At 39.6% G+C, this 12,089-nt stretch overlaps 1 protein-coding gene across 1 annotated transcript; it reads right to left on the bottom strand.

The window, feature by feature from the left end:
• Window positions 1–519: 519 nt before the first annotated feature.
• LOC131997966 (uncharacterized) lies at window positions 520–11,912 on the bottom strand. Its single transcript, XM_059369899.1, has 4 exons — window positions 11,885–11,912; window positions 9,329–9,961; window positions 823–2,743; window positions 520–684 (listed from the first exon to the last, which is right to left on the bottom strand). The coding sequence occupies exons 1-3, from the start codon at window positions 11,910–11,912 to the stop codon at window positions 843–845; spliced, it is 2,562 nt and encodes an 853-aa protein (XP_059225882.1). The 3' UTR covers window positions 520–684; window positions 823–842.
• Between the last annotated feature and the right edge of the window lie 177 nt (window positions 11,913–12,089).

Raw genomic sequence — 12,089 nt, 5'->3', positions numbered from 1 at the left:
TGTTGAATGGAATCCTTTAAATAACCTACGGGAGCTTGACGAGGACTACCACCTCCACATGAGAATGTGGATACAAAAACAACATTGGAATGACGAACACTATCACGCTCGATAGCGAATAGGACTCAATTGTTGTTGTTGTAGCAGCGTGTTGTACACACTGATGGAGGTATCTTTCGTTCGGTCAAAACCATCGTTTTTTATTCACGTGTTTTGCGCTTTCTAGGAGATCGCTTTCTAGGAGAGAATATTATATCTCTCTATCTCCTATGATCAAGCGAAGTGTTTGATATATATCCTTACTTGTAATACTCCAACTGGTTCTATTTGGTATGGGTGGTTTTAAATTTCCTTAAAATTATTCTTTTCACTCCAAGTTTGTGAAAATGTGTTTCTTGTCGAAGAAAATTCCACCAAAACTTTATTTTAACTTAAACGCTTGTAACTCCTCAAATTATCGCCTGATTTATATAGCCAACAAAGTAAGTGAATAGGCTTCCCTTAAAATAAAAAAAAAGATTAATGGAACGTTTGCATTTGCCAACATGCTTTTATAGTTTTTTTATATATTCCAAATATCACGTTATAAAAAAAAAGAGTTGTACAAAACATCACTGCCATTACTATATAAGAATAGAGACATTCTTACCTACAAACACTATTTCCGGCAACGACGTTGGCTCCCTGAAATTATACGAAGTAGAATAAAAACAGTACTTTTATTAGTTTTGACAACAACAAGCTGTTTATTTCAACAAATATAATTTACATATTAATAAATAGTTAAATAAATTTAATAAAATTTTAACAAAAACAACCTACAGCTATTTTTCCAGATAATGTTATTTTTTCAAATCATTTTTCACAGTCTTGATTCTCTTTAAGATATTCGCCGTAAGGGCCATTGTTAAGGGTTGAAAGGGTTTTTTTAAATGCGAAGCACAGTTACATGTTTTCCACATGGACTTGCACAACGAAAATTCCGAATTATGTTCCTCATATTGTAGCTGGACCCTAAAAAAGGGAGAAGCATTGCGAAAAAATGCATTGAGAGTCTCAATGCGCAAATCAGTAGTACTAGAAGAGGAACTTTGAAATACCGAGAAGTGGTATTCTTTTAAATCACAGAGTATTGTTAGAATGTCTTTGTGCAAAGATGAAGGAGACGACAGGGCCTGAGGAAATAATGAAACTAGAGAAGGGTTTGAAATTTTTGTCTTTAATCCACCACACAATATGGTGGCTTCCATATAGGGTTCACCATAGTTGACAGTCGGCAGCTGATACTTTGCCACATTGGCAGAAGTTAGATTTTGAAAGTAATGCAATTCTAATAGAGAACGATATAAAAAATCTTTCCTTATTACCCTGGGCATGGTTTGAGGAAGTGGAACATGTTGTGTGGCAATATCATTTGTTACCTTTGAAAGAGTGTCTGTTGCAATGGGAACTGAGGGTGCCTTATCAGTTTGCTCTGCATTTTGAAAATTTTTATGGTAATTGTGATCCACCAGCCTGAGCAATGAGGTATTGTTAAAAAGAGTTTTGTCGCTTGAGAGTTCTTGGGATACACGCAAAGCATGAGGATTATCCACAGGGGAGAATATAACTTGAGGTTCGGCTTCATTTGCATGCTGTTGCTTCGTTTGTGTAGAAGTGGTTTCTGGATTGAAGAGATCAGGAGTCACAAATTCTTGGGAGCTTGAGGATGGGAATAAAATTTGAGATTCTCTAATATCAGTCGGCGGTTGCTCGGTTTGAGAATTTGTGGCTCCCTCATTAAGGATATCAGGAATCACAAGTTCTTGAGATTTTGAAGTCTCTTCAGGACTTGGCTGGCTCTCTTTATGTGTAACGGTGTCGATGGCTGCATTGCTATTTACCGCTTTAATGGGAAGGGCACGTAGAGCGTGTACCAACTGTGGCACTTGATCTATTTTTGTATTTTTCGTTTGCTTTTTTTGCTTATCCAAGGAAGCCAGAGTCTTTTTGGGCCTTTGTTTATTTGCAGCCTTAGATATTTGAATAGGTTTTATAGAAGCCTTCGGTATGGTTGCTTCCAAAATGCTGGGTAAACGTTGGGCATTAGGTATATACGAATCTTCTTTACCTTCTTCCAAGATAGTCACCCTTTCCTTAGGTGATGATGATGATGGCTGCTTATTTTCTGGCGTAGCTTGCACTGACGATGACTGACTATCACTGCTTGCCACATTGACATTAAGTGATTGTATAAATTGTACAGCGTCTACGGTAGGCTGGCTTTGTTGACTTTGACTTAACGTTTCGTTTGAATCACACAAACTGGGTAAACGCTGTGCAAGATTTAAAATAGAACTGCTATTGCCACTACTCAATAGATCTGCACTAAGTGGCATGGGATTCTGGGTTTCTTGCAAAGGGGAAGGTGATGCAACCGTTTCATTGCCAAAATCTATTTGACAGGCGGCTAAGGCTTCATTTTCAGCAAATGTATTTAATTTAACGTTCTTCTCAAGTTCGGCCATGGTCTCACTGTTCGAAAGGCAGATCATGCCGATGTCAAAATCGATCTGAGAGGGGGGCAAGGCTTCATCTTCGTCATTTGCTGTTGAAGTACTGCTCTGATCAAGATCGACCACCTCTTCACTGAGGCGGGAGCAAGTCATATTATCGTTTTCATCAAGTTCAAATTGAATGTTTCTCAACAACTTTTCACTGACATTTTCCTGTTTTATTGTGACATTGGGAAGGACCAGCATAACTGAAACAATAAGTAGAATGATGAGGAAATTGTTAGCAAATAGCAAAAAGAAGTTTAGACAACAATTTCATATAGATGTTGTTTGAAAAAAACAAAAAGTCAAAACAATTTTGCCTTAAGAGAGGATTTCATAGCAATTTTGGAGTAAATTTGGTATTGAGTAAATTTCAAGCAAGGCTCGTCTGTACAATTTCTTTATTCACTTAAACAGATATTTTGCACAACTAAAGCGAATAAAATTATGATCAAGTGGTCAACCAAGACTCGCTTGCATTACTTTTCAATTTTTGTTGGTTTCTCTTTCGAGGCGAGCTCAAAGATCGGAGATTTTTCTTGCAAGTGGAAAAGGAAAGCCAGAGATAACAACACACACCAACCACTATGGGACGCGTTTTGTAATTTGGTTACAATTACTCATCAGCCATATTAGGTGTGAAGGTTTCAAGGGCCGTACGTTGGTATGTTGTACATGTACCGAATATATTGCGAAAACGCCTCTATGAAACAAATACCACATTAACCACGCTCGACAACCCTGTCTATTAGCTGTACTTTTCCCAATGCATGTGTTTTTATGTAATAGCAAATTTTCTGTTTGCACAAATTACACCACTTCCATGGTACGCACAAGATTCTGTGCATCTGTAGGAAGTTGTATTGATGGCTTCGAACGCTCCTCTATATTACCGTATATTTACTAAAACAGAAAACTAAATTAAAATACAATTATTGTCAACAGTAACTCACCCCAATATTTGCTTGCATTCTCGTTGTGAAGACTGTTTGATCATCAACTTTGTATTATTGAAACTTTTGGCGTTTAGTGAAAAACATCATGGGATTTGCTTTTAAAATCGTTCAAGATAATAATTTAACATCTCCCTGAAAATACCAAAATCGCCTGCGACACAAGAATAAACGTTAATATTATAATATTGGGTTGCCCAAAAAGTAATTGCGGATTTTTCATATAGTCGGCGTTGATAAATTTTTTTACAGCTTGTGACTCTGTAATTGCATTCTTTCTTCTATCGGTTATCAGCTGTTACTTTTAGCTTGCTTTAGAAAAAAGTGTAAAAAAGTATATTTGATTAAAGTTCATTCTAAGTTTTATTAAAAATGCATTTACTTTCTTTTAAAAAATCCGCAATTACTTTTTGGGCAACCCAATATTTTCGGAGTAGGTATTTAATTTATTAATTAATAAGTGAGACCAATTTGTCAATCCCATGGCAGTCGGTTGTACGCACCGGACTGACCCGATGGAATCCTCATCGGCAAGGGCTGCCGCCACAGTGTACGTGTTCGTCCATTCTTCGTCATGGAAGAGGCACATCCGGCAGGCTTCTTGTCCGTGCCGGTATTGAAAAGAACCCCACACCCTGGTTCTGTTCGGTTTGCCAGAATCGTCTCCATCATAAGTCGACGTCGGTGAGGTATAACCGGTGCATGGAGTGGGTACATTTACGATCTTGCTCTGGCCTTACGTCACTACGGGAACGAACATCGACAGCAGTGGGTCAAAAGCGTCGTCATCGACGACTTCGGCGTCCTCGTCGTCGGACTATGTGACCCTCCCGAACCTCTCCCGTGCGGCAATATACGCAACAACACCATCCCAGCCCAAATATTGCCAGGCCAGAGCCGGGAAGTATTTATTTTTTGCAAAGGTCTCCGAGGCAAGATCGACGAGGTGGTAGATTTTATGAGTCGGAAGGGCTTATTGGTTGCGGCGATCCACGAGAAAAAGCTGACCAACGCCTGCAGCTTGTACAGCCGCCACGGATACAATGTGCTACGTAAGGATCGCTTAAGGGCCTATAGTATAGACTATCTCGCTTGCGCCTGGTGCTTGTGACCCCAACATGGAGTGCATGGCGATAGCAATCAAGTCCGTTACTGCCGAGATAGAGCTATACAACGTGTACATACCGCCGGTTGGTAGCTGTGTCCCAATTAATGGCCAAGCTTACAAACCGACATAAGTGGGTTACTAATCGTCTGGTTCTAGGAGACTTTAATGCTCATCACACTTCATGGTATTCTCCCCTAGGAAACGACCAGCGTGGCATGGCTGTGGCAGAGCAGATTGGAGGCTCCACGTTCTGCACGGTGAATGAGAATGCCCCCACTAGGATTACGAGGAGTTGCAGCAGCACGCCAGTCATTTCCATTGCATCCCCTGATCTCCTGAGTGACGTATCTTGGCAATCCGTCATCTCTTTGGGGCCAGACCACCTCCCCATAATTCTTACCATCGACCGACCACCCGACTTCATAACCTCTGAGCGCCGGACGTTTATCAATCAAAAGAAGGCCGATTGGACTGGCTTCAGAGAGTATACCAATCGCCGCTTCAGTGAACTGCCACACCCCTCGAATGCGCTAGAAATTCCAAGACATAATTAACCCACCAGCCGGGCGCTTTATACCAACCGGTCGAAAACCCCAAGTGCGGCCCAATTTCCCGACACAGGCATTGGTACTCGCAGACGAGCGTGATGGGGTCCGTACACGGGACCCCACTAAACCCAGAATCAGCAAGCTGAATTTGGAAATAAACAGGGTAGTCAACGAACATAAGCGGAATTTGTGGCTGGAACACTTGGGACAATGTAACTTAGGCACCAGTTTAGACAAGCTGTAATCTACTGTTAAGTCACTCTTGAACCCCGGTAGACGGAATGATAGAACCTCATTCACTTTTGGCCGTAACCGTAAGCGTGACTGATCCGTCAACCGTCAATTTATTGTGCATGCCCAGAGTGACAGTGCAAGGAGGAGAGCCATTCGTCGTATCCGTGGTCTCCGAGCCTATGGACAGTCATCACAATTTATTATGGGCGAAGTTACGAATGTCATCCGTGGCGCAAAATTATCCAAGGCATTAGACCCCGACGGAATCTCTACACTGATGCTGAAGAATCTGGATCTACCTGGAGTTGAGTACCTCACTACTGTCCTGATTCTATCTTTGAACACTCTTATAGTTCCCGATGTCTGGAAATGGGCAGAGTGATCCCGCTGCTGAAGCCTGGAATAGACCCGAGTTTCTTCTCTCGCCAGTAGCCGTTGACGCTTGAGGCATTACTCCTCCCGAGCCTCGTAGGAGAATTTCCATTCGCCGAGCATCAGAATGGATTTCAAACACTGCATAGCACAACAACTGCTTCGCATGCCATTCCCGCACACATTTGGCGAGTCTTCAATCAGCCCAGGCCATGTGATAGTTCGGTCCTCGTGCCACTGGACCTATCGAAGGCATTCGACATGCATGACCCATGCCAAACTATTTGAGGACATCGCCAACACGTCCCTCCAGCCATGCCTTTATGTCTGGGTCGCGAATTATCTGTGTGGCCGCCAGTCATTTGTGAAATCTAGGGATAAGAAGTCGAAGCACCGTAGAGTGAAACAGGGAGTTGCCCAAGGCGAGGAAAGACGAGTCAAGTGGCTAGTAACCGAGGTTGCTAATCGCATGCCCTTCAACCTAAACTAACATAATGAACGAATATACAAAACTTTGCTACAACAACAACAGCAACCAAGGTTGCAAGGCTCTTTACTGGGAACAACGCATAGGAACTTTGAGCTCTGCAACAGTAGTCGCGGACAGTTACCGGTATCGAGTAAAGAGTCTCAGAGAGAGAGAGTGGCTCCGGCTCTTGCTTAGCGCTACAGAGAAGATCAAGTATCGTTTCAGCGGTAAAATCAACCGCTTGAAAAAGTTAACCCCCTTCGACAAAACCAGAGTAATTTTGGCTCAATTGAATTTTGGCAATAGCTATCACCTCAATTCCTTCGGAGCTAAGGTTGTTGGCTACGTGTTGGATGTGAATCCCACTAGTAACCCGGGGCCACATGAAACGCGTCACATGTTCAGCTGACCAACCAACCCAAGCACGGGATAGCCATGAGCACCGCTTAGATTGTAACTTTGAGCCCCCACTTTTGTGATGCTCATGCTTATAATGAGCTCAGCTGGGAGCTACCAGCCGCGTCCACATTTTGCGGATAGTGGAATGCTATATAGAAATACAGGGTAACTGATAGTTAGTGGTATCCCACTATAGACCATCTTACAAAGACCGCATGCTCGGCGCTCATTAGCAATCCATTTGTATCCAGATCGTCTACAGCCTTGTTCCCCGCCCCCTTGATGATCCGGGACCCAGCAGAGCCTTACAGTCTTCCCCATGATTCGAAGAAGCTTCTTTTAACCAGCCTGGACTTCATATGGCCCGATACCAGTCTTCAGCTCCGCCAGACTGTCCACGAATACCGTGACTGTTCAATCGAACAGACGCTCCTGCTTTGAAGCCTCCACAGCCTTCAGGACCGCGAAGAACAACACATAAAAGACATTACATCCCTCTCGATCTTATATGATTTTCTTATCCCATGAATCCAGAATTCAGCACCACCGTAGCATCCTCCAGCCTCTACATCACCCTTCGAACATTACAGACGAACCACCGCCACCACCAGAACCAACAGACAAATCAGCGCTATAAGAGAGAACCTCTAGATGAGGCGACGTTTCTGTCGGGTCTAGATAGCAATCAAGCAGGTAGCTACAGAGCTACAGATTGAACGCAGCCCTTTGAGATCCAACACCACACAGGTTGGAACTTTGAGCTCCTATCTGTGTGGTTTTCATCGCTGCCACTAGAGACTTCGCTGGAGCTTCCACAGATTGCGGATAGTGGTATGCTTCATATGGAGTATCTGGAACTGCTGTCGCCGACAATCAGCGGTATCGAGCGGAGAGTCTCAGTGAGAGAACGGGCTCTTGCATAAATGCTGAGTGCCTATGATGTTCGAAAATATTTATTCAAGACCAAGCTTTTAAGAAATTTCCCTCAAGTCATATTTAGAAAAATTTCCCTTAAGACAAAATTTTTTAGAATTTTTACCTATAGACAACATTTCTTGGAAATTTTCACTTCAAGGCCAAGTTTTTAAGAAATTTCCCTTAAGTCATATTTAAAAAATTTTCCCTTAAGACAAAATTTCTAGGTAAATTTCCCTAAAGACAAAATTTCTAGGAAATTTTCCTTAAAGACAAAATTTCTAGGAAATTTTCCTTAAAGACAAAATTTTTAGGAAATTTTTCTTAGAGACAAAAATTCTTGAAAATTTTCCTAAAGACAAAATTTATAGGAAATTTTTCCAAAAAACAAAATTTTTAGGAAATTTTCCCTTAAGACAAAATTTCTAGGAAATATTCCCCAAAGCCAAAATTTCTAGAAAATTTTGACTAAAGACACTTTTTTAGAAAATTTTTCTTAAAGACAAAATTTCTAGGAAATTTTATCTTTCTTAGAAATTTTTCCTAAAGGCAAAATGTCTATGAAATTTTCCCTAAAGACAAATTTTCTAGCAAATTTTCCCTAAAGACAAAACTTCTAGAAAATTTTTCCTAAAGACAAAATTTCTAGGAAATTTTCCCTAAAGACACAATTTCTAGGAAATTTTCCTTAAAGAAAAAATTGATAGGAAATTTTCCCTAAAGACAAATTGTCTAAGAAATTTTCCCTAAAGACAAAATTCCTAAGAAATTTTCCCTAAAGGCAAAATGTCTATGAAAATTTCCCTAAAGACAAAATTTCTAAGAAATTTTCCCTCAATACAAAATTTCTAGGAAATTTTCCCTAAAGACAAATTTTCTACGAAATTTTCCTTAAAGACAAAATTTCTATGAAATTTTCCCTAAAGACAAAATTTCTATGAAATTTTCCCTAAAGACAAAATTTCTATGAAATTTTCCCTAAAGACAAAATTTCTATGAAATTTTCCCTAAAGACAAAATTTCTATGAAATTTTCCCTAAAGACATAACTTCTATGAAATTTTCCCCAAAGACAAAATTTCTAAGAAATTTTCCCTAAATACAAAATTTCTAGGAAATTTTTCCCAGACTACATTTCTAGGAAATTTCTAGGAAATTTTCCCCAAAGACAAAATTTCTAGGAAATTTATTCTAAAGACAAAATTTCTAGGAAATTTTTCCTAAGGACAAAATTTCTAGGAAAGTTTCCCTAAAAACAAAATTTCTAGGAAATTTTCCCTAAAGACAAAATTTCTAGTAAGACAACATTTCTAGGAAATATCCCCTAAAGACAATATTTCTAGGAAATTTTTCCCAAAGACAAAATTTCTAGGAAATTTTCCCTAAAGACAAAATTTCTTGGAAATTTTTCCTTAAGACAAAATTTCTAGGAAATTTGGCATAAACATTTTTTTAGGAAATTTTGCCTAAAGACAAAATTTTTAGGAAATTTTCCCTAGGCTAAATTTTTGAGAAATTTTCTCAAAGACAACATTTTTAGAAAATTTTCTTTAATGCAAAAATGTTACGCAATTTTCTCTAAAGATAAAATTTCTAAATTTTCTAACCACAAAATTTCGCAGAAATTCATCCTGAACACAAAATTTTGGGAAAACATTTCTGGGAAATTCACCCTAAGTACAAAATTTGTAGGAAATTTCCCCTCAAGACAAACTTTTTGCAAAATTTCCATATTTTTTTCTAAAGTCTTGAAGGTAGACATAACTTCAGTAATAATTTACAATGTTGACTTACCACTATCGTTGGAATTCTCTGCATCATTGGCTTCGAATAATGTGTGCTGTGTCTCCATAAAAGCCAGCAATGGATCCGCCAGTGTTTGGCTCATTTGTGTTTCCGTGTTTGGCAAATCGATTTGTTGCTCTGTGAACGTTGTAACATTAGCCGATGAAGGATCATCAATATTTTCCATTGCAGCACTTTCTTGTTTGTCAACTTCAAATGGAGTGTTCATAGTGCTCGGTGGAAGCATTGTTACATCAGTCGTTTGGACAACATCCTTTTTTAAAGCACTGTAAGTACGAGGGTCTGTGGGTTGTGTGGTGTTTTTCAAGTCTTCGTTGTTGTTACTAGGTAATATATCTGATATAACCACTTTACTTGCAATAACCGTTATTGCATTAGGCGAAGACATAATGTCCGGGTTTAAGACGCTGGTCATATCGTTGTTCCCTGTAACAGTTGGACATTCGGTGGGTGGTTTAGAAGTGCACGGATCTGTGGGTAGTGTGAGATTTTCCATGTCTACGTTGGTGCTACTAGTCAATGCAGCTGATGATGCCACTTTACAATGGACAATTGTGAAGGGTTCAGGTGGTATCTTTTTATTTCCACTTGAAAAAGGACCAGAGATTGTGGATTGTTCAGCTAGAAATATTAAAATATTAGATTTTATGAAAGCACTTCAATAAAACAAATAAAAGGATATCAAATGAATAAAACGAAATATGTAAAATTTATTCCTATTGTTTGAGATCCGCAACTTTTAGGTGCTTCAAAAGTCAAGTCAGAACAACAAAATTGCCATGAAATTTGCTCTTAAGATACAACTTCATCGGACCCTCCTCCTTACTTTAATTATCAGAAGCGCCAGATCTCGGAGAGGGGTGATGCGATTTAAGCGAAATTTTGTGTGCTCACTTATGCTAACCTAGAAACAAAAGTTTGGTATCTAAATTTCAGATGGGGTACCCAGGGGGCCCCCCCACCCCACAACATACCAAATATACATATAGACCAATCACGACAATATGGGACTCAAATGAAAGGTATTTAAGATTAGCAAACGAATGTGACATCCAATTGTCGGACAAAGTGTGTGGGGGACCGCCCCCTAACCCCCAAAACACCCCTTAATCGGACATATTTATGGCAATATGAGATTCAAATGAAAGGTATTTGCGAGTAGAATACGAATCTGGTATCCAAATGTGAGACCAAGTTTCTGGGGGTCCACCCTTCTCCCCAAACACCCCCCGAAACAGGACTTTTTTACTGACCATGGCAATATGGGGCTCAAATAAATGGTATTTGAGTGTAGAATACGAATCTGGCATCCAAATGTGGGGCCAAGTGTTTGGAGGGCCGCCCCTCCCCAAAAACACCTCCAAAGAGGACAAATTTGCGATCGTAGCAATATGGGGCTCAAATGATAGGTCTTTGGGAGTAAAGCCCGAATCTGATGTTAATTTGCGGGAAAAGGCTTCTGTGGGGCCACGTCACCCCATAACACCACCCAAATAGGACGTATTTGCTGACCATTTCAATATGGGGATCAAATTAGAGGTATTTTAGAGTAGAGCATGAATCTGATATATATTTTCAGGGCCAAGTCACTGAGTGACTGCCCCATCCCCCAAAACACCCCCAAAACGCCCATACCCCAAACCGGACATTACTGCTGACATTTGCAATAAGGGATTTGAATGAAATGTATTTGAGATTAGAAAACGAATTTGATTTCCAATTTTGAGGCCAATGGCAATATGGGCTTCAAATAAATGATATTTGAGAGTAGAGCATGATGATGATATATTTTGAGGGCTAAGTGTTTGGGGGACCACCCTTCTGCCTAAATCGAACATATTTACCGTCCATGTCAAAGTGGGGCTCAAATGAAAAGTATTGGGCAGTAGAGCACGATATTGATACTCACTTTCGGGACCAATTTACTGGGGGTCTACCACTTCCTCAAAGCACCCCACAAACAGAAATTTTTAACTGACCATCGCAATATGGGCCTCAAATAAAGGTATTTGATATTCAAATGTGGGACAATGAGTTTGGGGCACCGCCCTTCCCCACAAAACACCCCCAAAGTGTACAAATTAACCGACCATGACAATATATGCCTCGTATGAAAGGTATTTGAGATTAGAAAACGAATTTGATAACCAATTTGGAGGGTAAGTGTTTGGGGGAAGATTCCCGAATCTCCAAAAATAACCCTAAATCGGACATTATGAAAATATCGGGATCAAATAAAATCTTTTGAGAATGAAGTACATCAAACATCCAAACTTAAATGACCCTAAACCCTCCAAGCGAATTCAATTCCGGTTCAGCTAGTATTATCTAAAGACCAAACAATGAATTGCCCAATCTCAAAACAAAGTTTTCTCGAATTTTTCTTCCAATACAATTTTCAAGAAATTTTTTCTGAAGACAAAAATTCCATAAAATTTTCTCTAAAACCACAATTTCTTTTTTCCCTAAAGAAAAATCCCAAGTTTTTATGAAATTTTCTCTTAAAACAGCACTTCCAAGAAAATTTCCTTAGACCAAATTTACATGAAAAGTTAAAACCACTTACCTTCATTAATCAGATTTTGCTTGTCCACATTTTTCTTAGTCTTAATGGCTTGGCTCTTCGACTTGTCTCTGGTGTTTGTGATATTCTCAGACATTTTCGTAATCACTTTTGCAAAGGGAGGAGTTTTTAAAACAGATTGTGCTGTCTCTTTGCCTAAAACAAGTTTAAATAAAATTTAGTTAG

Source organism: Stomoxys calcitrans, chromosome 5 (assembly GCF_963082655.1).
Source record: "Stomoxys calcitrans chromosome 5, idStoCalc2.1, whole genome shotgun sequence".
Classification (NCBI taxonomy): Eukaryota; Metazoa; Arthropoda; class Insecta; order Diptera; family Muscidae; genus Stomoxys; species Stomoxys calcitrans.
This window is presented reverse-complemented; position numbering and strand designations above follow the sequence as displayed.

What these genes read in the sequence shown, in the direction of transcription:
- LOC131997966 (XM_059369899.1), bottom strand. Translation starts at nt 11,912, where the DNA reads ATGAAGGTAAGTGGTTTTAACTTTTCAT. An exon ending in AAGTGGTTTTAACTTTTCAT is followed by an intron (nt 9,962 to 11,884) that starts GTAAATTTGGTC and finishes TAATATTTCTAG; the next exon opens with CTGAACAATCCACAATCTCT. An exon ending in AGAGAATTCCAACGATAGTG is followed by an intron (nt 2,744 to 9,328) that starts GTAAGTCAACAT and finishes TTATTGTTTCAG; the next exon opens with TTATGCTGGTCCTTCCCAAT.